The sequence below is a fragment of the Microtus oregoni genome, unplaced genomic scaffold, assembly GCF_018167655.1.
Source record: "Microtus oregoni isolate MIOR12 unplaced genomic scaffold, Mior012 000095F_ref0000231, whole genome shotgun sequence".
Lineage (NCBI taxonomy): Eukaryota > Metazoa > Chordata > Mammalia > Rodentia > Cricetidae > Microtus > Microtus oregoni.
In genome coordinates this window covers 1,732,127-1,759,666 of record NW_024544708.1, presented here as the reverse complement: position 1 = coordinate 1,759,666, position 27,540 = coordinate 1,732,127, and the positions used below count along the sequence as shown (strand labels likewise).

The window sequence follows — 27,540 nt, the reverse complement described above, 5'->3', positions numbered from 1 at the left end:
TAAAAATGATGTCTGGTGGGTAGTTTTATGCAGACAGTGGACATAGAGAAGCACACAGGCCCTAGGGGTTCCATAATCTCTGTTAGCAATGCTAATTTCTCTTTGTCCTGCTGGGATCTTAAGGCTGGCCCCAGTTTGCGGTGGGGGATTTTCAGGCCTCCGCATGCATATTTTATGATCTCTCAGCCATAACTCATGAGGAGGGGTTTCCCTGGCATTAGTAAGTCACCAGTGCTCCGTGTGTGCGCTCACACGCTCATACACGCTTGTTCACGCAGCAGTCCAACGCCCCGCTGTGCTGAGGGTTTGTGATAAGATCTGCTCTAATAAAATATTAATTCCAGCTAAAAGGTTAGATGAAGAGTCTGAACTCAATTACAGACTCATATTGTGAACAAAGGGCAGGGTAAATAAATCCTGGAGTCCTGAAAGTTTCAGATAAAGATAATAATAAAGAGCCACCAGCACGTCAGACTCAGGCTGTGAAGCTTGGTAAAGACCACCTGGTACTAAGCTTCACACTGGGTTCTACGTTCTGAGTAAATGAGCCCAAGATGGGACAACCGGAGTGACTTCTGGTGCTTCCAACAACAAAGTCATCTTCCTTCGCATTTCCTCCTTTGGCTAAGCTTGTCTAACTCAGTCATGGTGACTCATAACAAGCCAGGATGATAAAAATGAAAATTCTAGGTTAGTTGCCATAGTGAGCATAACTCAACACCTCCAGTGACATATACAGGGACAGAAACAATACAATGGAAGACATACCAAGAGAAGCTAAGAGTGTCCTTAAGCTAAAAGTATTAAAAAAAAAGTTTAGAATTTTGCAGCATCTTGGACTTCAGGGGTGCTCAACCAATAGTCTAAACACTTAGCTCTAAATTTCCTCAAATTTGAAATCTGAAACCTTCCTGATCCTAAAAGTTTCAAAGAAGGGACACTCACCCAGAACCTTCATTCCTGTATGTTTATATTATACTCATTTTAGATTCTTTTCACCCTGCAAAGCTTTACAGTTTGGCATCAGATGAGCTATAGTTAGATGTGACCACCAGGGGAGGAGATGCACCGAGGGGGTGTCCCTGAGAAAAGACTGAAGCTGCTAACCACAGGAAACCAATTCCAGCATTGACACTAAATCACTGACATGGAGTTTCTTTCAAGACTGGACATTTCATTATTCCTAAAACAAGACTTGACAAACTGTGATGTCAATGAATGCAATGGAAACTCGAGTCCCCACCATCTTTTCTTTCCATATGCATTTATACCAGGCACTAGGAAGGACTACAAAGAAGAGTATGGCATGGCCTGTCTGTCCTTCGGAAGGCCAGTCTAAAGGCGTAAGGGACAGATGATACCAGAACAAACTATTACACAAGAATCTGAAAAGGGTATGTATAGGACACAAAGTCATAGGACACACAGGAGTGTCAGCATTTATACCAAAAGTGTCTAGTACACTGAAGATTTGTGACAGAATCTAGTGTCTAGTCATTGTATTAGCTGATAGCACTCAAAGGGCTATTTATACATCATCCATGCCTCCAAAATTCTGGATAAAAATAGAATCAACAGATCGTAAATGGACATGAAGGCACACAACTCTAATTCTAGCTACTCAAGAGAACTAGGTAGGAGGATCTCGTGAACACAGGATTTAGAGGATAGCCTAGGAGACTTAGTGAGACACTGCCTCAACAAACTGACAACCAAGCCAGCCAGCCAGCCAGTAAAAACAGCAGCAAACACAGAATCCAAAGCCTTGGGTAGCAAATACTTTCTCCATTCACGCCAGTCATTCATGAGTTGCCTGTGTCAGTTGAGCAGACGGACAGTGGTGGCTGGGCCCTACTCTAAGAGACCTACACTCACATGGGGAAGCCCTCAAAGTGACCACTGTTTCCCCACTCAGTTCTCATCAGTGCCTACTGTAGGCATAGCTATGCTGGAGGGCATGAAGCCCAGATACAAGCTACTCAAGCTGCCCAAGCTGAAGAACATAGAGAGAGGTCTTGGGAAAAGGTGGGGGAAAGGGCCTGCCATCATGCCTGTGCTCTGGGCTGGCTTCCATCTTCTCTCTGAAGCACCGCAGGCAAACTGGGAGTCACTCCTGCCTGCACAATCACTCCCAGGCTCTATAATTTCTCATAATTTAGCATACGGTTCAGTATATCCATTCAAACAGTAAAGGCCAACTCACAACGCTGTGTGTCTCTGTGACCTGCGGTGTGAGGGAGGCCCTGGCAAAGAGACAGGGGCTTGGATCTAACAGGCAGACCCCCATGTGGAAGATTATGGAGAAGAAAAGAAATTCTGAAAAGGGAAATGAATGTGGCATATTTTTACATATAAAGGCATGATTAAATAAGAGTGGGAGGCAGAGGTAATTTAAATGTCGTTGTATAAATGTCATTGTATAAATAATGGTGCAACACATCTGTATTGTTATTATGACTGTTAATTATTATTGTTATTAATTAGTGTTATTATTGATTATTGTTATTATCTCTCCCTGCCATTTTCAAGCTTATTACAAAGGATTCTTGGGCGAACAAACTGTTTACAAAATGAATTTTCAAAAAGGTGATGGACATGATCATCCAAAATGCATCAGGGACCTTTGACCCCTGGCAGCACACAGGAATCCAGAGTGTCCTCTTTAATATTAGGAAACTCCCTAAAAAAGCACAGAGGGAGTGGTGGACAGGGAGGGACTTATCCCTTTCTGATTACACACAGAGGAGATTCTGCTATCATGAATGTTCTTCAAACAAAAGAATTCTGGCATCAGGAAAGAGGTTTAAGGAGAGAATGGCTTTTTGATCTTTGTGAGTACCTGCACTCCAATGAGCAGACTGGAAGGCATCTCAGCCAGAGATGGAGCCTTGGTACGGGGTTTAAACTATGACTCAGTCTGACCTCCAGCAGCAAAGTTCCAGGCAGTGACATGAACACACGCATCTCTCCCAGTCACAGGAGATTATCTTCCAGCGGACTCCGACTTTGTAAGTATCTCACGAGCGGCTGGAATGCGTGCGGAGGAGAATGTGGCCAAAATGAGTCTGACTGCACACCCAGCTGACTCAGTAAGACGGCACAATCAGAGACGCACACCTCTATGAGTCAAGCATAAGAACTAAATCACATTTTCAAGTTGCTATCAAACTGGCTCCTCGTACCTGGAGTTTAACTCAAGTTCGAGGGAAAGACAAAACTCCAGAATGTAGGGAATGAATTTCAGAATAAATAGAAAGAGGTGTCCCATGGGATGGGATTTACGGAAGCTAGGAAGTGACTCACTGAGGTAAAGAACAAGAATAAATATCACCTGCTCCTGAGTCACTCTTCCCAGGCACGCTTCAGTGTGGAGCTGACTGTCCTGCAGAGGTCAGCAAGCAGTTCTCTTTACTTCGGAGCTGAGTTTATGCGACAGAGAAGATGATTGCCATAGCTAGGTAGTGGCTGAGGGAGAACCAGGAGAGGCGACCACCTTTGCCTGAGAGCTGTTATGTACAGGTGAAATCAGGAGAATTGGTTCCTTATGAGATCAAGTCCCAATCACTTGTCCACCATGTGCAAAAAGCCACATGCCATCAAATATTAAGGTGCATGGTAGAACTGCAGAAATTGTATTTATAATTTTGCTGATGGATACAACTGTCAGATGCTCAACGTTTGTGTAAAATTCTATTTTTCATCATTTCAGGTTTGAGTAAAAAGAGACAGGGGAAAGGCTAGAGGGCTAGGGGAGTCTACATGGCCTGGATCATTGATTGGTCTGTAGAAGCAAAGCAAGCGCAAACGCCATGTAGCATTTGGTATGGACAGACTACTATGGACAGGTCTGAAGCATGCTGAAACACACTAGTTCACTCAACCCTCAGAAGAACCCATGATGTTGATGCTTATGTGTACCAAAAAGACAGTATTGATGGACTGAAAGGGTCTTTCAGAGTCGTAGAGAGACAAATAGAAAGGCTATTCGTGCCATAAAACTGCTTTAAAAAATAACCTGCTTAGCCGGGCGGTGGTGGCACATGCCTTTAATCCCAGTACTCGGGAGGCAGAGGCAGGCGGATCTCTGGGAGTTCGAGGCCAGCCTGGTCTACAAGATCTAGTTCCGGGACAGGCACCAAAGCTACAGAGAAACCCTGTCTCAAAAAACAACAAAACAAAACAAAACAAAACAAATAACCTGCTCATACTTCTCAATTTCCATGTTCTTAACCATCATCATCTATATGTCAATAACACCATTTCTAGTAGAGGAAGCATCTTCAAGCAGGGTGCCTGCCTATCTTTTTATTTCACTGATACTTGCCACGTCCTTGAGTCTATGCTCTGAGGTGACAGGCATGATGTGCTGACTCTCCTTAGCAGACACCAATGTCTGCTGACTAGCTGGGGGCATGCAGAAGAAGTCAGAGAAACAATTTTCACATAGTGCCAACGCCAAACCAGTTTCAGAAAGTGGGACATGTTTTCTGAAAATAGATACAATTCCTTCACTGCCTGCTTTCTCTTAGGGCTGTAGAAATGGTTCACTGGTGAAGAGAACTGCCTGTTCTTCTGAAGGTCCTGAGTTTGATTCCTGGGACCCACGTGGTGGTTCACAATCATCTGTAATGACATCTGGCGCCCTCTTGAGGAAGAGACCTGGTCAGTCATTCTCACCAGCTTAGACCATGAAACCCATTATAGACAAGATCATAGGAACTGCCATATATGAGCTGCCCATGCATGCTTTAGCATTGCCAGGGCATAAATTTCTTTCTTTCTTTCTTTCTTTCTTTCTTTCTTTCTTTCTTTCTCTTCCTTCCTTCCTTCCTTCCTTTCATTCTGCTTTCCCTTAACATGAACACATGCATGTGTACACGCATGTGCACACAAGTATGCACACACATATATGCACACACAGAGCACAAAGCATTCTTGATAGCACAAGGAAACTGTAACAGTTTACATACAACTCCATCCTTATTTAGTTGCTTCCTTTCTGCCAAATCTCAAGGATTTTTCTCTATGGGATCATGTCTAGACAGAATGAGTGATGGAGAGAAGGCAGAAATGAGACAACGCTAACCAAGTAAAAGAAAATTAAGCCCTTCCCTGTCCTGTTGAGGGGAAAACCAAATCCATACATAGACATTTAAATTCTATCCCTGGTGCTAGTTTACTGGCTGGAATGATGGGATTTTTGTTCTTCTTAGCCATCTCTGGATTTTAATAATTTTATGTGACAGAGCTGATGTGTTGGTCAATAAAAAGACAACAGTCATTTACATGGAGAGCTATGTGCAATTTCAGGAATCTGTCTTAAACAAGCCGAGAGTTGATAGCGGGATCAATACCACGAACTCACCCAAGGAAGTGCACAAGCGAAGGAGAAATGAGTTCCAGCACCAATGAATACGGAGCAAAAAAAAAGTCAAATCAATGGAAGGAATGCATTTAGGAGCTCACACGATGATGGTGTTTTTGAACACAATACTGTTGAAACCAGGAAAGCAAACAGATGTTTACCCCTTTCCTGTCCTCATTCCTGCTTTTGTTTTATCATTTGGGAGGCAAGTTTTGTATGGCAGTTGGATGATTTCGTGTGCATTTTGCAAATTTCCAGATGTGCTCAGTGTTTTAATCTACACAATGGCGTTATAGTAGAGGTCCATATGATTTCTCAATCAGAGTTCTTAGTTCTCTGAACATTAAAGGAAATTGAGGGCTTAACAAACCCTATTCATTTGGAGGGAACTGTCGAAATTGTCTCCCAGTGCAGTCTTTGTAGATATATGGGTTTTCTATCTTTTCAATGGATAATCAGTCCACTGTGCGGTTCTGTATAGTGAGTCTCCTGAAGGGAACATTTGCTGTCAGGAAAGAAAGAAGACTAAAGCCTTGCCAGGTGAGGCTGTGACCATTTCCCCTTTTACATGTGTGCTGAGACAATCTGCTCCTTTGAATAGCGCATCCTTCCAGTTAACTTGGAGAGAAGATTTGGGTTTCCACAGCGGTCAGGGCACTTTTGAACTTGATGGTTTTGTGACCGCTATGGAAACACTTATCTTCTCGTATTTAAGAGAGATGGTTTTTTTATGATGTTAACATAAGGTCTGTGGTATAAGCTGTGCATTGAACTCTCATAAATATTCAATTGTGTGTGTGTGTGTGTGTGTGTGTTCACAGACATAAGAGTAGAAAGCTTGGTGACCACTGACTCTCTGATTGTGATAATTCTCAGAATACACAGAACTCTGCTCAGTATTGCTGAGTCTGAAAACATCGTTAGTTTGGTCAGGAAGTAGGTGATGCTCCCGAGGCAGTGGTCAGAGCATACATTTTCAGTGGATGGAAATTCAGGCTTTTGAAATGAAAAAATGCCTGACCCATGGCTGTAAGAATATACGTGTCCTGGACAGCACCTGGGAAATAGGTGCTTTGGGCTTATTAAATTATCAGACCTCTACAGTGTGCAAAACTCAGCCCAGGGGGCCACAGAGCGTCAAGTCACCCTCCACCCCCATGGCAACAGCACAGATGCTTAGGAAAATGTGTCTGTATTCACTGTTCTTGCTAACTGTTCCTTTGACCCAAAGAGGGATGATGAGATGTAATTCAACAGAACAGAATACCAATTGTTTTCACACAATTCTCAAGATGTTTTGAATATAAACTCCACAACTCTAATCAACTAATACTACTTCTGTGACCTTTGCCTTCATGAACCTTGACCTGTGTGTGTGTGTGTGTGTGTGTGTGTGTGTGTGTGCATGTATCCGTACATCAGTGTGAGCATGTTGTATTTATGTGTGTTGCCCAGCAGAACAAAGCCCAACTATTTGCCAAGTAACATGGAAGTAGAAATGTGATCACATATAGTCAGGTTTTCCAAGGCTCATTGGACCAACTTCTCCAAAAGGAGCCCAGAGATGAAGTGCACACAGCCTGCGCTGAGGATGGAGATGCTTCCGTGGGGAGTGCTAGCCAGAAGACAAGGTTAAGGGAATGGTGTCTGTTCAGATAAGCAGAGGCAAAATAGCCAAACCCCACTGAAACAAGAATAAATTTCATCTCTACAGACTATCTATATGAACTTAGGATAGGTCCACTCCTGGAATTATCTTGTAACCTTCCTAGAAAGAATAACTATCTTTTTAATTTCTTTACTGTAATATTCCTGCTTTGTACTTTTCTGTTGATATAAATCATAATGGAATGAGGAATTGGACCTAGATGTTAGTAATAATCTTAATTTCAAACAAAGACATCATGATTTTTTTCCTAACAATTTGCTTTCCTGTTAAAAAAATTAGATATTAAATATAATTTGAGAATTGGGTCAATTTTAAAATATTCTTGAGAAACTCAGCTCATTTAAAGCTCAGGAAGCTATGTCCTCTGGCCCTGGGTAACTGAACTGCAGGAGGCAGTTATCACTTGAGAATCAAGCCACCTGGCCAGGAGACTAGAGCATCCAAAGAACAACCCCTTTTTGAGTGTAGTACATGGCATTTATATACACTTCCATGGAGGCCCCTCATCTTCTCAGTCCCATCCTTTAAAGAGAGCTAATGAGGAGGTGGCGTGGAAAACCCTAGAGAACACTGGAGAAATTAGCGAACATGACTGGCGCTTCCTTCTGTTGGAGCCAGCACGGTCCTCCCTCTGCCCCTTCCCTTACCTGACAGGTGCCCCTCTGCTTTGGGCAGGCTTCAACATCACCGTCACCGTACTGTCGGTCTGATTCAATGGTGTCTCAAATTCATACGCTGGCATGGATGGTGCTAGGGATAAAAGATTAGATGGGAGACTCATTATTTCTTGTTTCTCTCCTAGGTGGCTTTTTATTTCTTTGACAAGGGACAGAGATCAAATAATAGCTATCAATTCGCCACACCCAAGGTTGACATCCATATATTCCAGACACAAAATATCAGGGACATTTGCTCAAGTCAAGCCACGTCTCTGATCCTGAGCTGAGGATGGAAAGGGTCAAAAGGGGCTGTTGAGGTGTTAGTGATGATCACTTTTTCCATGTCTGTTCCACCTACCTGCTTATAGTATGTCTCTGACAACCCACCATCTTAGACTATGTATCCTGTAATGGAAACCGCATGCCTTAAAGGCATGTAGACGTTTTGAAGTAGTCACCTGAATGCCATGTTCCTCTCATTTAAGTCAAGTTTTTGCAAGTACTAAAGACCCATCCAGGAGGTTAAAGAGGATGCTGGGAGCCAGAGAGACCTGCTGTAGTGGACTCTTGGGGAAAGCAGGGCGGTGGGAAACACATGAGAAATGAAGGAAGTGCAAACAGCTTGGGTTCAACTTTCTCTTGTGTTTCATTTTCTTCAGGACCGGTTGTAGGTACATTCAGTCTTGGGGTGTATATCAGTGGGTAGAATGTTTACCCTATCATACACAAACTACCAAGTTCAATTTCCAGCATCATCAAAGTTGGGCACAGTGACACAGGCCTGTGATCATAGCACTCAGGAGGCAGAGGCAAGGCGAGCATGGCAATCCTCAGCTACATACTGAATTTGAGGCCAGCCTGGGCTACATAAGACTTTGAATAAAAAAAATGCAAAAGGAAAAGGAGATACATTAATCCTCTCTGAAGCTTTAATCTAGGCAATGAAGTATGGCAGTTCAAGAAGACAGATCTCCAAACAATCGAGTTCTTCCTAACAGGGAAATGTTTTAAAGGGTTTTTCTCTATTCTTGAGAACTTTAGACTTCTATAAAATGAAACATGGTCAAATCTACTTCCTTACACTCCTCTCCAACTCCCACAAATCCTTCCCAACTTCAAGTCATCTTTTTCCTTCCTCCCTCCCTTCCTTCCTTTTTCTTTTTTCTTTTTTAACAACCTACTAAGTTCAGTTAGTACTGCCCATATATATATATGGGTGTGGGCCCATCACCAGAGCACAGAAAATCTACTAGTGACCAGAGGTTAAAAAGAAGTGAAAAGAAAGATTCTTCCTGCCCCAGCTATCAACAGTTTCCAGCATTCTCTCTTTCATAGAAATGGTGTCTCCACATAGCCTAGCAACTGTGCATTTCAATACCCATCCCTCCCCCAGATTCGCAGACTCCCTTTGACATGGAACAGCAAATGGGGAGCTGCCAGTCCCAACCACATGTAGGCAGAGGTGCCTAAAGATCACTTTCCGTGAGCAGACTTCTCAATTGTCTTATATAGGAAAAACCTTTTTATGTAAAAATTGTGAGTTATTTATCAGTCACATCTATAAAAATTTTCTAAGCATTCAAAATCAATTCTAATTCCATTAAGAATTAACTTTACTTCACAACAATCAATTGCGTGTTGGGTACAAGTATAGTTCTCTCTCTTAGATAAAAACCAGGACTCAGGAACTGTAATCTAACTCCCTTCCCATTGCCTCTTGCTCGAGCTGTGGTCTTGCCTGTGTTTGCTGAGGCTGGCCCTGAAATCCTGGGATTAAGCAAACCTGCCAAGGCCTCCCAAGTAGCTGGGAACCAAGCATAGCAATATTGTCTTAATATCATAAAAGTCAAATCATTACTTTTGATGAGCTTGTATAGGGCAACTGAAATGTCAAGTTTCTTTGCTTTGGAATAGAATTATATGAGCTTGAAGTGTCCAGACTCATATTCGTTGGAATTTTTATATAATATATGGGAAAGCTTAATTATTTTTCTAATGGAACTTTTCCCTTATGATAATACAGAAATATGTTCTCTACCGGAGAAAAAATAAGAAAGCTTACTTGGAAGTAATACACATTGGCATAGATTTCCTCTTTGAGTCGCCACGAGAAATTGATATAATAGGTAATATATTAGTAGGGATATAGTCAATATCAGAGGAAATACATTAAAGATCATCCTAGTATGCAGCCTTTCTTTTTCAATTCCATAACTGTTCTAAGAATTGTTCATCTATGCCATGTTTTAACCTCCCAAGGAAAACTTACTTTCCTTCCCTGCTCTGTCCCTATAGCCTAATGATGTATATTAAACTTCGAGTCAAATTCGGGCACACATAAAAAAACCTCATGGCATATAAAATGTCTCTTACATTATAATTTCTTGAAAAGTCCCTTTTCCCTTTAAGCCTACTAGAACATTTAAAATACTCTAGTTTTGAACACTGATTTCCTTCTGTTTCAAATGAAACCTTTTCCAAAGCCAAGGATGAAGGATCGTAAGTACAGAAACCATGCTGAATGTCACCGAGCTGGCCCTTGGAGCTGGTCAACTTGTCTGCTGTCCCCCTGCTTCTGTACAGCTGTTATGCCTTGAATATAAACATATCACCAGAATGCTGATATATTGAAAGCTTGGCTGGCAGTATATGGTACCAGTGTGTTCTGAGTGGATCAGGAACCTGAAAATCTTAGCAAAGGACCGATTGACTGACAAGTTAAAATCTGAATGGGCTATTATGAGGCAGCAGTAAGCCTTTGCGGACTGGTAAGTCACAGAGGGAGAGGTTTCGAAGGGGACATTTTGTCCCAGCATCTTCCCTTTATTCTCTGTGCTTTCCAGTCACCAAGAGGTGACAGTTGTGTTCTGTCACACACTTCTCATCAAGATGTGTAGTATCTTCTCAGATCCAGAGCAATGAGGCCAACCAACCACGGTCTGAGACCTCCAAACTGGGAGCTAAGATAAAATTCTCCTCTTTCAAGTTGTGGTCTCTCTTTCTCGACCCCTCCCCCTCTTTCTCTCTCCCCTCTCTCTCTTCCTCCCTCCAGTATTTTGGTATAATGACAGAAAGATGGCAAACAAAACACACTACAAAAAGTTCAAGCAAAAACCCAAATATTTCGCCACTCATAGCCAAGGAAGGAAGAAAAAAGAAAATGTTCATGGGATTCTGTTCATTATGGTTACACATCCTATACCAGATGGCAACTTCATTTCCTCCTGTCTGAGGAGTGCGGGCATCTTCTGCACAGATGAACATGCCAGAAATATTCCTCAAATCATATCTTTTGTTGGGTGATCTAATTGGGTCTGTAAAAAGCTGGAGCTGCTGGATGTGTGATGCCATGAACATCCTCTCTAAGGCAGGATGGCAAACCAAGGGCAGCAGAGAACAGCTCTGCTTTTCTGCTGGTTTATGTCAGAGTTTCTCCAGCACTCCTGCTCTGGTGACCAAGGATTGCCGAGGGCACTAGAGGGCCTCACCAGAGCCTCCTGTTTTATAGTCAAATCCTTCAAGGCAAGCTGCTTAAACGCTGGCCATGCACTAATACAAGAGGGCTATGCTAAATACACATATATGCTAAATACACACAGCATTTTATTTTAGCCTCTGAGTCCATTTTTATTTTATCATCACAGTTGTGATGATAAAACCCATCATTACATTTTATCTTTGCACTCCTGACAAGAGCCATGAAACGGCATGCAGCGCTAGTTCTGATGAAAAGCATCAGTTCGTCGGCATTCAATACCTGATATTTTGGTGGTGAACTGGTTTGTTGCTGGAGGTCCGAAGCCCTTGGCTGTGCTGGCCCTGATGGTGAAGGAGTACGTGGTTCCAGGATACAGGCCAAAGAACAGGAAATGGGTTTCATTTCCCAGCTTGGAAACTCTTCCACTTTGGTTGGATAAGTCAATTTCTGGGTCAAAGGAGCTGACTGCTTTGTAGGTGATCTGCAAAGGAAAAAGAACATGATGATGACTAGAGAGGAGACAGATGTTGACCCCATCTCTATCCAACATGCCCTCTGACCGGGGGCGGGGGGGAGGGCGTCAGACTTGTCGGGAGAAACCCTTCGAAGGTTAGATGCTTCCGACCTTGAGTCCAGTGACAACGCAGAAGAACCTAGCCCAAACTTTCGAGTTGTTTGTTATTGTCTAGTGGGAGGAACTTAAAGCCAGGAGGTTAGAATGTAAAGGATAGGTTCACTGTGATCTGACAGAGGGAAATTGGTTGATTTTAGTGTATTCTACTAGCTGATTTGGAAAAAAAAAAATCCAAGCTGGCAACTGGCTCAGACTGATAGGCACTGGCAAGAAGAGAGGCCTCATCTCTAATCTTTGGCCATTATCTGATTTGGCCATGAATAGGGTACTTGTATTCCGCAAACAAGGCTACATTGAAGTATTTCCATCCATGTGGCTGACAATGTCTGCTCCAGAAATAAACCCGAAGCACATGCCAGTAAGTCTTGGTGCTGCAAATGGACAGCTATTATGGGTCAGAGTCCCCGACATTTTTCAGAGCAATATTGTCCAACAGAGCTGTCTGTCCATGGTGGAAATTTTCTATTCCCTATTAATCAGCACACTGGCCACATGCTGTATGGGGCCACTGAGAATGTGAACTGCAGTTATGGACACTAGGAATTGGAAATTTCATTGAACTTTAATCAAATCAAATTGAGATTTTAAATTGCCACGAGTGACTAGCAGCTGTCCCCCAGCGAGCGTAACCCGAGGTATCTTCACCATACTTGCCACGGAACAGACATTCTCCCTTTGGATGAGGTTGGAATGTTTGAAAATAAATGGAACATAGGTGCCTTTAAATTTTGCTTTTCAAGTGATTTTAAAAACGGCTCTCTGTGATAGTTCATCAGGCTCTCAAGAGCACACACTTTAGTGGTGATTACTAACTTCTACTGGTTGTAATGACATAATTTTTAAATGCGGCATATTCAGAAGTTTTAAATTGCAAAACCGAGCACTTTTCAAGCTTCTAAATAGGTAAACCTACTTGTAATTTATGTGCAGGAACACTGGCACTGTTATTATACGGAGTGATAATTGACATTCTTTTTTTTTCTTATATTTACACCATGTCATTATAATTAAGAAGACCTCTCTGAAAGAATATTTAGATTGAGTCACCTGAGCTTTGGCAAGGGAACGTTTGCCATGTATATTAATCACTGCAGTGGCTGGCGTCACCACTCTGTTTAACCCTCTCACTGATGGCTCTTCAGAGGCTGAGCAAGTTGAGTATGCAAGGAACCAGCTGCATCCGTAGCAGCCGGGGAGGACTGTGGTGGAGCCTCCTTCATGGCAGCTTCCTAGCTTAGCTCTCCATCCCGAACCCTCTGGAGTGGAATGTGGCAGGTGTGATCGCTCCCCAACATTCATCTGCTCATTCATTTTCACACTCGTAACACTTGTAGAGTGGTTCCGAACGTGCCCAGAATGTTCTGGGCAGGGGGTCTCCTTGGTAACTCAGATGCTGTCGCTGTCCATCAGGGTAAGTAGGATGGGACATAACTGCGCTCTCAGCTAGGATGAGTGTTATCCTAGAGTTGAGTACAGAACAAAGGACGAGTCGCCTTCCTGTCCGCTCTGTTATCTGGACTTCAGCATGTCAGCACAGCAAATGTAAAAGACCTCAGACGCTGCTTCTTCCTCAGATCTGGGGTCACCTGTCCATCTAGCTGATGCTGCCCTCTGCTCTGTGAGGTGACATGTCTGCATGGTTCCATGGATACTTACAGGGCCTTCTGGGTACTGCTCATGTTCACCGGCCAAGAACAGGACCGAGTGGCCTCTGTACACCTGCTGGTTGCATTTACACACTAACACACTGATGATGCTGTGGCTAGCAGATGGGCCAGGCACTGACTTGAGAAAGGGAAGACTTTGGACTTGGTGTGGAAGAACGGAGGAACTGAACAATAAAATATATCAATTTAAAACACCAACTATGAGAAAAATAAACAATGCACATAGAAGAAGCTTTGTCAGGGGGGAGAAAGTTGCACAAATTCATTCAAAATGTCTGAGGAAAGAGATGCTGACAAGCCTGAGATATCTAAACTATGAAGGACCAGTCAGGACATGAATTTGGGAGTAGAGCCGGGATTAAGTCCTGCAGCAGGAGTCCCCTGGACCCAAGGAATGGACAGACAGACGACCTGTGCAGTCTCTGGAGGCAAGAGTGGCTGCCAAGGGCTCCTTTGTGCTTGATTCTGTACATCAAGATGAAAGACTGGATACAGTCAATAAGGAAACTGAAACTTTTGGGTGTGGAAATAAAAAAAAAATCTCATTTGTTTAATGAAAATACCCTCTTGATGGGCAGGTGGGACATTAATTTTATTGTAGGGGTTAATAAAGGGAGCAGAGAAACCACTGGAAAGTGTGGTAGAGCCCAGTGGTTAAAGCTGTGGTGTAGGGGATGGAACAGAGTCAAATTCTCAGACGAAAGTAGAAGTGGGAGGCAGCAAGAGAAGAAGAGAATGGTCATGGGAGCGGATGGAGACAGCGGCCTGCAATGGACCGGCAGAATGGAGGAGGCGAGGAGTTACCCCACTTGGGCCCCGCTCCAAAGATCATCACCTGTTGAAAGGGGATGGCATGGGTACGGATGCATTTAAGGATGAACACAGACTTTGAAACGTTCATGTGGACATGTATTCATGACAGAACTAGAGTCTGAGAGAGGTCTAGGCTGGGGATAGAAATCGGGGAATAGATATAAAGCCGGTGCCGAGGAGGAAGATTCTGACGAGAATCCAGGTGGCATCAGGTAACAGTTGTGTCTATCCGTGCCTCGGGCCAGCATCGCAAATCTGTATGTTTGCTATGCATCCTAAGTCTGGCTTTTCAACCAGAGAGCAGCCAAAGCCTCCTGCTGAGGCTGGCCCATAAGTTCTACTTGGCCCTGAGTCATGAATGCTGCAACTCTATAGGTTTCGTTTTAAACCATGATTTAAATATGTCGGAGGCAGAGGGATGTTTCCTGTACTCATATCGCCGTCTGGAGGGTTGAGAGGTGTCTTATTCTTCTTTCAGGCCCCGCTGTGATCTGTAGCCATTTGGTACTTGGTATATTTTCCAAAAGAGAGGACTGAGGAACACAGAGCTGTGCCCAAGGACATGTGAGCGTTCATGCGAGGGTCAGGCTCCAGCAACATATTCTAAGCAAAGGCTTCACAGAGGGGTTCGGTGCCCACCGCCAGGTAGCCCCAGCCTGAGTCACATAGATATTTATAACTGTGGTTTAGCTTCAACCCTTTAATGATTTGGTAAAAATTACAGATCCTGCTCCTCTTTTCTTGCAAAATGTAAGTAAATACTAATTCATACAAAATTCATAAAAGAACTATGAGTTCTCTTATCTACCCCTAAAAAACCAAAAATATGCATTAAATGTCAGAAAGCCCATAGCGCCCATACTCCAAATGTCGGAAATGACAAAGCTTCCAGGAATAGAAGGTGGGGCAACTCCATAACTGCCTCCTGCCACAGAGGTTGCAAGCAGCGAGCAGCTGTTGGCCTGAGCACAATTGTTGAACCACTATAGTATCCTACTGGGCTCAGAACAGAACTCAGTACTCCCTTCTGCCATTTCCTATTTTCAGTTAGTCATTCAATAAGGACTTATTAAGTGTCTAACAGGACCCAGGCAGTAGAAAAAGCAGAGGGAAGGCTTCCGGAAAAAACGTTTAGGGGAATCTTTCACATCGGTACTACACTGCGGGCTGAGGGCAGAAGATGTTTGAATGAAGCCACTATAAAGAATACCGATTGCCCTCTGGTGGGTGCCAGTAATTTTCCAGGATGCCCTTAGACAAGAGCAAAGTGGTACCTGAATAAAGTGATGGGACGGAAGGTGTTGAAATGGCGAGATGCAATGAGTACTTGCTTACGCCGGATGATTTCTGATTACAGCTAAGTGCCTGGAATCTTCTAAAATTATCTTCCCCTTTCCTCCTTAAAGTCTCCAACTCTCCAGTACCAGTTTCATAGAGAGCCAAATTGCAATAGCCTTTTAGGGGGCCGAAACCTTCTAGGGAGCATGAGTTGATGTAATTGCAGCCAGCATAAAATATAGGTCTTTAATTGGGGTCTGAGCAATTTACTCTGTGAACACAAAGGAATGGATAATTAAATTTGATTTCAGGGGTGAGAAGGGCCAAGGGACTTCAGGAGCAACTACAGTATTTGAAGGAAATACCGAGAGAACAGCAGAAGGATACTACACAGGAGGGGTTGGACGTGTGCCACAGGAGGGCAGAGGCACATGAGCAGCATTGAGCGGTGTGAAAAATTCAGAAGGTTCTTAGAGGTTTAAACGTTTTAAAAACACAGAGGACCATGCCCCATTAAATCCAGGTGGAAAATGATGCAAGAAGATATTCTTTGTTGTTTTGTTTTGTTTTTCGAGACAGGGTTTCTCTGTAGCTTTGGCGCCTGTCCCGGAACTAGGTCTTGTAGACCAGGCTGGCCTCGAACTCCCAGAGATCCGCCTGCCTCTGCCTCCCAAGTGCTGAGATTAAAGGCGTGTGCCACCACCGCCCGGCAAGAAGAAATATTAATAATAAATAATAACTGGGCTGATATCCAGAGGCAGCTGCAGTTCCCTTGGTTGTATTTTTGGAGAGTTTATTTTTATTTTATGTGTATTACATGAGTGTTTGATTATACATGCATGTACCACATGCACACAGTGCCCACAGAGTCCAGAGGGGTTTATCAGTTCTGGGATGGGAGTTCCAGAGGGTTATGAGTCACCATGTGGGTGCTAGGAATTGAACTCAGGTCCTCTGGAAGAAAAAGCAGTACTCTTAACCACTGAACCATTCACAAGTAGTTACCAAGGAAAAAGTGAGAAGGTTGCTTCACTTTGAATCCTTTTGTACTTATATTTATTCTGAAAGCATTGTTACAGTTACAACTTGACGAGAGACTGAACATTGAAGATAAACTTCCTAACGCAGCCCCTATATTTCCACCTCTTCTTCAAGGATACCAACTTCAGACAATGGTGACTACAGTGCACTCGGTTAGCCAGGCTCATGATCTTGAGATGTTTCAACCCTCAGCATACAAATAGCCCCATCAGCAGGCAACCTGGGACCATTCTGACTTACTCTGAGTCAAATTAACTTTCTGGGTGAGTCACACATGAAGCTGAGAGTTTGGGCTTGGCATTGATTTAATGCTTTTCACAGTCGGTGATGGGACAGCTGCTTCTAGCAGAGAACATGAGTTTCATTTTGTGGTTTTTGGCTTCTTCCCAAGGCTTATACATATTGAATACAAACCTCTAGATGTGTAACTCTCTTGGTCATAGGTCTAGAATGAACTAAAGACAACTGGGAGATAAAATAAGTGAGATGTGGTACCTTATGTTATGCATTTGGTGTCGGGGCCCCGTGTGGGTCCAACACAGATTCCCTAACTTGGCTGGGATGGAGTCGCGAGGAATAAAACTGACGCAGCTTACACGGCCATCATGGAAAGGCCAGATCTCTCTCCAAAGATCCCTCATTTATTCTCCAAACAGCTTATATATCCTCACATCAATAGAGCGGGAAAACACATTAGGCTGTCTCCTAGGCAACCAGGTGCATGGGCCCTGGTCACGTCTGCATCTACCTGTATGCTAGTGGTCAGGTAGGCCATGAGTTAGCATCTCTATAAGACATCCTCCAAATTACAAAGGAAGGAAGCACCGAACCTCTTAACTCTTAAGTCATCAGCTTTAGTCAACATCTCTTCTCAGGTAATCTACATTCTAACAAAAGAAACTAGGAGCAGCACATCCTGGCTATTGTTAGGCAGAGACAGCTCAGAGTTACTTGATCAGCTCAGACCAGGCTAATGGCTCTTGTGCCATACCGAAATATGGGCCTACAATTTGGGAGTATTATTAGTTGATAGACCTTTAGAATAGGTTCAACAGCCAATGTTTAAATTGTTGTGGGTAGTCTCAACTTGCCTACAGAAGAGGCAACATATACTTCCCACCAAGAGTCTATGTATCTACACATTTCTCCATCCCACTGGTCAAATTATACATTATAGAAATCATACAAAATCAGATAAATTTAATGTTCAACAGAGAGTATATGAAATTAGACAAATGTATTTCCTATTTATTATTTAAATGGAGTAGACACACTATCACACACTTCTAGGTCAGTTGGAGTTCTTCCTGATTTGGGTCCTCTCACTCGCTGTTCCCCTCCTCCTGCTGGGATCTTCGTATTATGCTTATTAATCTGTATCCAATCTGTATATATCACAGCCATCAGCCCATGTGCTGTCATGAGTGTCGAAAAAAACCATTCCAAGTGTTCTGTTGATAGACTTTTTTCATGCCTTTCATCATTATGTAGTTTAAAGTCTTATGCAAACAAAACCCATTGACCTTTTTCCAATGTCTTCCATGGCTTTCTTGCCATGTTTGGAAAGATGTAATACAAAAATTCCTCTAATTTTTTCTTAGAGCATTCTTATGAGATTAACTTTACATATCAAACATGAAGATGTCTTGTATTTACTTTTGCGTTATGTAAGCTGGTGACCTCACAGGGTATGTGTAACTGAAACAGAGCATGCTTTTGCTAACATTAAATAGTATCCATCTAAAGTGATACACAAAACTGTACTGTAGTTTCTACATTACAAAACTTTGGACTTGCATCCTGTTCTAACAGTGGCTAACTCTTGAAGAAACACTAAGCTGCTTATTCTATTTTGGGCACTTGTATCCTCAAGAGGTTCAGTAGGAGAATAACACTGCATTCACAATGAGACAGGATAGCCGTGGAGGATGGGCACACTTACCAGACCTGGATTTTCGGGAGATAATTGACAAAAAGAACTGGCTAACGTGAGACATGGTTTTGAGAAGGACTAGATCAGGACGAAGGCAGGGTAAACAGAAAGGGAAGGCAAGCTAGTGAAGGGATGAGGGTGGGCGTTCGAGTGGAGCAGAAGGATGGGGGATGTGCATTGCTGTCAGGGTCAGAAAACACATGAAGCTGTCAGCACTTTTCAGACATCAATGCTTTGTGCATTCTCAGACGTTACAAAAGACAACTCCAAAGTCATCAAATCCCAGCACCTGCACTGATGGCTATAGCAGCCCATCTATTTTATTTCTGTCCCCAAATCATCTGAGCACGTTGACATCTTCAGGGAGGACACTTCTTACTAGAGCAGCCACCAACCGTGGTAACCCTAACTTATACTCAAATGCCACTCCAAGGCACAGTCGCTGTTCTGATAGTCCCTGCTTCTTTCGGGGCAACTGCTCAGCTTTCTAAGCATGGAATCTGTTTCATAAGCCTCTGCTCATGAGAGGGGACACAGGCTGCTCTGTGCTGATCGTCTGGTCCAGCAGGAGACTGTGTACTCCCATAAGGCAAGTGGACCAAGACTCTTGAGCACTGAGCTCTCAGGAAGCGAAGAGCCCCTTCTGGAATGCCATCCAAGGCCTGCTTGAGGAACCTGGAACAACTCTCCTTCCTATACGTATGTAGAAACTAGGTAGGGATGAGAGAGAATGGTTTGGTACCCAGAAAACATTTAGTCATTTAGACCCAATTCAAATATCTGACGCTTCCCGCTTGAATTTGCAGAAAAAAGAGCCAACCTGCTCTACTTGCAAAGTGCTGGTTGCGAGCACCTTGATTTATGGCAGATCCTCCCATCTGCACTATAGCTGCATTCAGATCAGCGCTCAGCCTGGGACAGCCTGGCTACCGAATCAGAGAGATTAATGGGGTCTTCTTTTGAATGATCATTTCCCCTGTTGTTTTCATGCTGAAGTTACTTATCACACAAAGATAAATGTCTGGTGGGATTAGAGAGAAAGAATCTTGCTATTAGTTTCTGTTTGTCTTATAGCAGCCCATGGTTTTGGGGACAGGCAGGCAGGAAGGCAGGCAAGGCAGACTCTTGGGTCTTAACATGAACTTCAAAGACTAGTTTTTCCCGTAAAAATCCCTGTTATTCTTAGATAGGAATCTACAAAATCCATATCCAAAATATAGTTAGAGGGCCCAAAATATGAAATATTTTCATCATGGAGGAAAATTGACTCTTCTTGACTTGACAATAAAACACCTCCATAGAATCTGAGCCACGGCTTTCCATAGCTTGATGTTTCCATAATAAATCAGACACTAAAAGCAACACTTTTTCGCTTAGCTTCCTTCACTTTGATTTCAATTATTATTATTATCATTAGTGTTATTACTGGTTTTGCACTTCAATACCAATTTTTGGAAGAAGTGGGAAGCATCGGTGTGAGTCTATGGGGTCAGAGAGTGGGCTGGTGGTGATCATGACTGACAGCTCCTGACAGGGCTCGGGCTCCTGTCAGTGTCGCTGAGAGGTGCTCAAGCAGAGCTCTATGCAGATTGGCCAGAATTTTTAGAAATCTTGCAATATATAATTTTGTTGAATTTGCATTCAAACAAATGCTAGCTAAAAAAAAAGCACCTGCATGTTTCTATGACAACAGGCACAATGAAACGATGCTCACAGTGACGTGAAGATGGCTGTCATCCCATTACTGCGATTATTTTTTTCTAGAACAATTTATCAAATTCTCTCTTGCCACCATCACTCAACTATTTGATTTGCCTCAGCAGACAAAAAATGGTGTCAATGAAGTCTAAGGGATGTACACTGATCTGAAGGAACCCCCAAAAGATTATTCCATGGTTACTATGGAGACAATTCTTTACTGACTTTTCTAATTGGATAATCAGTGTTATTTTATAATCAATGGATAAATAGTTCACAGCTAGGAAATAAAGTGACTCACTGATTGCTTCCTAATCAATGCAGGTTTCAAAATATTTATTACTTTTAATAAAAGTGACTTTTAAAAATGTTATGCTGAGTCTTAATATACAACACACAATATACCATGATCCAACTTATTTTAAAAATGAATCTTGAAATTACACATAATTGAAAAGCTCATTTTGAATCTTTTGTTTCTATATAACAATCATTATGACTATAGAAAACATCAAACTCCTCAAAGAAAGATGAAATTATATTTTTAAAATGCCAGAGAGCTCACATCATCACAAGACATTACACTTAAAAAGGAAATTACCAACAGATATGTAAGTACCTCATATAAAGTGATGACACCGTAGGTTTGTGTCGGCTCCCTCCACTGAAGAAATATCTTCTCCTCAAAGGTACTTCCTTGGATGGATTCAGTGGGGACAGCACCTGGGACTAAAGAGGACATGAGAGATGAATGTGTGGATCACACACCAACTCCCCCAAGGAGATCTTCACTGTTAACAGAGGCTGCGGACCCTAACGGTCTATAGATAACATTTGCATTTCCCTTCACCATATGGAATCTAAAGCCATTATAACTACACTGTCCTTGTAAAATGATTTAATTATTTTTTCCCTATAAGGTTTAAGTAAGCCAATTACATGAAATTCAGTATTTTCCTTTGTATAAACTGTTTTCCAGTAGTAAGGAAGGAGGTCATGAGGGTTTCCAAGTAGTGCTTGTCAGAATGGTGGGTGGTTGTGTGATCTTGCAAAGAAGTAAAGAATAAGAATGTTGACACAGACCTGTAAACCAAGCACTGAACAGGATGAGGCAGGAGGATAGAAGATTTAAAACCAGCCAGAGTTACACACGAAAAGATCCTCAGTATCATTCGTTGGCTGAAAACTGCCAATCAAAACCACATTCTAACCCAAATGCAGTACTGGGCAAATGTGAAATCATACAGTAACTTTGGCAATCATATGGCAGTTCTTCAAATTAGTCAGTATACAAAGATACACAATGTGACCCAGCTTTTCCACTATCTGTCATATCTATCTATCTATCTATCTATCTATCTATCTATCTATCTATCATCTATCTATCTATCTATAATCTATCATCTGTCTGTCTTATCTATCTATATATCATCTATCTGTCTATCTATCTATCTGTCTGTCTTATCTATATATCATCTATCTATCATCTGTCTATCTATCTATCTATCATCTATCATCTGTCTATCATCTATCATCTGTCTGTCTTATCTATCTATCTATCATCTATCTATCCATCTATCTATCATCTATCTATCTATCTATCTATCCATCCATCATCTATCATCTGTCTATCATCTATCATCTGTCTGTCTTATCTATCTATATATCATCTATCTATCTATCTATCTATCTATCTATCATCTATCTATATATCATTTGTCTGTCTATCTATCTATCTATCTATCTATCTATCTATCTATCATCTGCCTGTCTATATATCATTTGTCTGTCTATCTATCTATCTATCTATCATTTGTCTATCTATATATCATCTATCTATCTATGTTTCTATATCTCTCTATCTTCACCTATCTATCGTCTGTCTGTCTGTATCTATCAATCTATCTGTCTGTCTGTCTGTCTGTCTATTTACCTATCCATCCTTCATTTGTTCCATCCATCCACCCATCCACCCACCCACCCATCCATCCATCATCTAGTATATCTACTGATTACTCAAGATAACTGAGAAGAGGCCGGCTCAGAAGACTGTATAAAATATTCGCAGCAGCATTATTCTTAACTGGAAGTCCCCCAATGTTCCTCAACTCATGCATTGATCAACATTTCAATAAAGATTTTCAAAAGGAGGCTGGAGAGTTTAGGCTGTGTGAGGATATGAATAGCCTTTTAATTGTCACCACGTCTGTCTTGGACTGGACGGGTGCCTGGAATTTCTAAAGGAAGTGAAGGATTTCAAATTTTAAACTCATTTTTATTTTTGAAGGCAGGCTTATTGGTAGAGTGAGAGCTTTTGTATTTTATCCAAATGGAGCCAGGTATTCAACAGAAAAGCTCTTTACTGATGTACACGGCGTGGGATAGTTGCTATTTAAGACTCTCCAATCATTGCAAATACGCAGCTTAGACAGCTGCTGCTCCTGCTTGGATCTCACTTGCTTCATTTCTAAAATGATGTTGGATTCAAGTCAATTTCTAATGTATAGCATCTGAATAATATATAATATGGAAGTAATCATTCATTCTGGGCTGAAGAATTCAATAAAACCTTATGTCGAAACAAAGGAACACACAGTGTTAAGAAGTAGACATATTGGCAAGTTCCCAGGAAGTATAATTCTAGACTCTGGGCCCAGAACGCTCATCACAACCAGAAGGTGAGGCTGCAGCTGGTTCAGGTCTGAGAGGATGCTACCAATCCTGTCTTGTTTGCCTCCAGAGTGTTTCCTATGACATCACCCTTTTCTCAGCACCAGCACCGCTGAATGGGTAGATGCTTTATTATATTTGAAAATAGTTATGTAGGTTCAAGAATGAAGAAAGGAAACAGAAGAAATCAACCTAACTTTGAATGGGATATATTTAAAGTATGTTGATTTGAAGGTCAACTTGATTTGGAAAAAAAAAAAAAAAAAAAGCAAACTTTGAAAATGTCTTAGAACGGTCAGCGTAACTGATGGTGTTGTACAGAGTTGCTGCAGTGAGGCTGGGAAGACAAAGTGCCTTCCATCAAGCTGGTGGCCTGAGCACCACACTAGGGACTTAGGTAGAAGAACAACGGAACCAGTGCCTCCCAGTTTTCATCTGAAATCCACATGCACACTGTGGCATACGTGAGTCCACACTTAGAGTCTCAAAGATACTTGCAAAAAGAAATGAATGAAGTAATAAAAAGGAATGCTTTAAGTAGGCTCATCAAAAAAAAAAAAAAGTTAAGGCTTAGAACAGAATTTTTGTTTTGTTTTGCTTTGCTTTTCTAATCCAGAAGACTGACTAGAAAAAATAAAACGTCCCATGAACTTAGGTTAAAGACTTTCTTTTAGATGTTCTAGGAGTCAGGATTTTAGGGAAGTACCCATAACACCTATATTTCTAATGGGGAATCAAACCAAAAGAAAATTTCCATACATTCCTGATGAAACCATTTCGGTGAACATGTGATTCCAGAACCAAGTGACGTGGATAAACTAGAGTCACAAGAACTGTTGCTTTCCTCTTCAGACTTGGTATTGTCTGACAATTGTTCTATTTGTCTTTCTTCCCCCCACCATCTTCTTTGAAGTAGGTTTTTGTGTGGCTGGTTATTGAGAAAATGTAATTTGCAATAATAGTTCTTTTCTAATTAGCGGCATGCCGCTAAGCTACTAAACAATAGGTTTTTAATTTGCAAATACCACAAGGCTGAATTCCTGAGACTAGTAAGATAATTTAAACAAACAAACATTCCAAATTTGCAAGTCTGACGTTCTGACAGGATTCCAAGGAATTCCCAACTTAGTTCTCACTGAAACTCCAATGCAGTTGGGCATGTCCTTATCCCTGCCAGTCAGATCTAGTTGGTGAAACAGATGAACTGGCCACACCATTATTTCCTGTTGACTCAACAACAGGACTCCTTAAAGCAGGAATCACCCATTTACCACTAACGCTCTCTTATATCCTGCAAGGGCTGACTCTGCAGTTTTGGATGCTTATCACCTCTCTTCTGGGACATGCATATTGCTACAGATGAAAAACTTGTAAAGATGGTTTACACAAAAATGAATAAAAATATATAATATGTTACAACATATAAACGAGAGACTTATTGCATCCTCTCTACAGTTCAAGAACACTGCAGAAAAGGGGTGGAAAGAGCCAGAAGTCAGGGAGGCCCTCTGAAGTCACGTGATCATAGGTGCTTACAGGTGGGACTCCTGTGTTGTGTCTGTGTGGCCACTGACTAGAAGGATGAGAACGAATGTCATGTAAAGATGGTTGGAGAGCAGTCTGTGGAACCGAGGTAATAAAAAAGCTCATTAACTTCTCCTTCCAACGTGGTAATAAAAATGTCAAGAACTGCTGAGAATACTAGAGAATCTCCATATAGATAAATGCCACATGACTGGTAAGCTCTGGAGAGCAAGCATTTGCTCTGGGCCCAGCCCTAAATAGAAACTCATGCCACCTCCTCTGAAGCTTGGGGAAGATTCCAGAAGGGGTCAGGAAGTGTGTGAGGTGAATGATAGGGTGAGGGGGTCACACAATAGCATCCTCCTGACTCACACAGCTGATGGAGGAAGGTCATTGGTTAATAAAGAAACTGCCTTGGGCCTTTTGATAGGACAGCAGCTTAGATAGGCGGAGTAGACAGAACAGAATGCTGGGAGACAGAAGCTGAGCCAGTCGCCATGATTCTCCCACCCGACACAGACGCAGGTTAAGATCTTTCCTGGTAAGCCACACCTCGTGGGGCTACACAGATTATTAAAAATGGGTTAATGAGATGTGAGAGTTAGACAATAAGAGGCTGGAACTAATGGGCCAGGCAGTGTTCCAAAGAATACAGTTTCCGTGTAATTTTTTCAGGTAAAGCTAGCCGTGCGGAGCTGGGCAGGAACGCAGCCCAATGCAGTTCCTACTACACACAGCCACTGTAACTATTAACTCACAGTTGTAGTTATCTATACCAGACCCGCACAAAACCACACAGGACCAGCTCTATCAATAATTAGTCAAAGAAGGCAGAAGGGATATAGGGTTGTCCACACTATCAGAATGAAAGACTCTTGTTGAGCGGGAAATTGCTGTCTTTGGTTGTGTGTCCAGAGCTGAGCCCACCAGACTCTAATGGTCTACACACGAGGTCACACAGATGGCCCTGGTTAATCTCAGTGGGGCATGGAACAAAACAAACCGAGATAGATGTAATGGAAAGGACTGTGAGAGACAGGGGAGGGTAGACAGGGTGACAGGCATGTGGGAGATGAGAATTGTATGCATGTGTGATCGTGTGCGAAACGGAATGATATAAAAACGATAAGCCTCCCTCTGTTTCTTCAGTGCTTCAGAGTGAGGGCACATGACATACTAAGCTCCATGAAGGAGTCCTTCCTTCCACCTTGTTTTCAACATACAGCTCTAAATTCAAAGACACGGAAGTCATTCTGAGAGGACGTATTCCACATAGACATTATCACTTGAAAGCACTCACGGTCTTCATCCGTCTGCACAATGAGTTCCTGACTCTCCTTGCGGCCCTCGGGGTTCATGAGGATGAGCTTGACGCTGACGTTGGTGTATGGGGACAGGTTGGTGATGGTATGCTGGGGGTGGGAGTTATCCGTATCCCAGCTCACTTCCTCTCGCACCTGCTCCTGTCCTCCCACCTGATAACAGTAGTGTACCGTGAGGTTGTAACTATGGCAACGGGTTACATTGTATCCAAATGGCTCCCAGCGGATGGTGATTTGCCGAGACTTGACTTCGACAACTTCCAGTTTTCTCGGGCCACGCATGGGATCTAGTTTGAAAAAGAAGAAAAACACATGGGAAAAGTATTAATAAGGTGGAGTCTGTGCAACCTAGAAACTCTAAACACATGCAAGAAATACGTGTGTTTTGAATAATATGAGTTAAAACATACAGAAAAAGAGTAAGCTTGCTTTGGAAATGATGGCACTAAGACAAACCATATACCCATTACTGAACATACTATGGCCCCTGCCATGTTGCAAGCGTGGCCCTTTCAGGGTTAGGCAAAGACCAAGCTAGAATGCTCTGCCAAGCTAGAATCTGCTACAGCCACGGTTCATTGATAATTTCAAATTTTATTTTCCTTTAAGCGTGGTTGCCATAGTGAATTCAAGAGAATGACAATTGATAAAGAAAACAGAAACTTAAGAAACGATAGTTAGGATTTACCAGGCACTTAAAACAATTCTGTGGACAGGATGCTTCCATTCCCAAAGCATAAATCTTGGCTCTGTGGCCAAGTCTTGCTGGGCGACTTAGTCAGAGTCAAGGCAGGACTGTGGCTAAGATTCTGATGGGACGAGGAAACGGTGCTCGCGATAGTAATGCTTTCTCAATGCGATGGAAGACTGCCATGAACAACAGCAATCCCATGTGTTTCGTTTTGTGACAGGGTGCTAGGAAGACAACTCCCCTTTTACTTCCTAAACAGTGGCGGAAGAGGCCAGTGCAGTCTCCTGTAGCTATACGCGACAAAACCATCCTCACCAGAGCAAACCAGAAATGTGTCTGCCTTATGTCTGCAGATCGCATTTAACTTCCATGGGCTTCTGCCTCTGGCGCATCTGTTTCTAACAGCGATCTCATGATGTTTTCTCGACGGAACTTAGGGACCAAGCACAAGAAGACCAACATGGTCTCTGGTAATACCGAGTGGCATTCTTATGGAATATTCCTTATGGATGAACTATTTTTTAAATTTAAATTAGGGGACTTATAAAGCAACTTTTTAAAATTACAGACGTTCTGAAAATATCATAAATACGGTACTTAGAAATAACACCAAGGCTTCTTCCAGGTTGGCAACGTTTTATTATGTAATGGAAATGCTGCAGTGTATTTAATGTTTCATTACTCAAATGTTTTAAGAAAATTTTCAGGAAAGCCAACATCTCTTACAGATCAGGAAGCATCTCTCCATTGTCTTCCTACAGAATCACATCTCCACAGGACAGTCCTAACATGCTTCCCCGAGGTTTTCATCACTGCACTAACTGACTGACTATCCAGACATTAGGCAAGCAGTGTCGTTCTAGCTTGCCTTCAATGGAAAACTATTATACACAGCATATGCTATGCCTTTCCCAAGAAAATACATGTTTGCACAAGGCCTCGGGACTACAAAGTTAAGTGTTTTTGTCCGTCTGTGGTAGAGTTCTCACAGAACGCATGCTTCTTTTTTCTTTGTTAGCACCCTTGGGAATTCCTCCGAGGCAAAATGAAGTTTCAAGCTTTTCATTCATCTGCCGAGGAAACAGGTACACTGGCAGA

The 27,540-nt window shown here is 42.3% G+C and overlaps 1 protein-coding gene across 9 annotated transcripts in view; it reads right to left on the bottom strand.

Annotated features, from left to right (window-relative positions):
- Positions 1–27,540, bottom strand: part of LOC121442760 (receptor-type tyrosine-protein phosphatase mu) — a 695,160-nt gene that overhangs the window by 260,500 nt on the left and 407,120 nt on the right. For all 9 annotated transcript variants that reach the window (XM_041644372.1, XM_041644376.1, XM_041644373.1 and 6 more), the window contains exons 8-11: positions 25,730–26,038; positions 20,855–20,964; positions 11,451–11,652; positions 7,682–7,784 (exon numbers count right to left, since the gene is read on the bottom strand). In XM_041644372.1, coding sequence (XP_041500306.1) covers positions 7,682–7,784; positions 11,451–11,652; positions 20,855–20,964; positions 25,730–26,038 — 724 coding nt within the window. The remainder of the gene's footprint in view (positions 1–7,681; positions 7,785–11,450; positions 11,653–20,854; positions 20,965–25,729; positions 26,039–27,540) is intronic.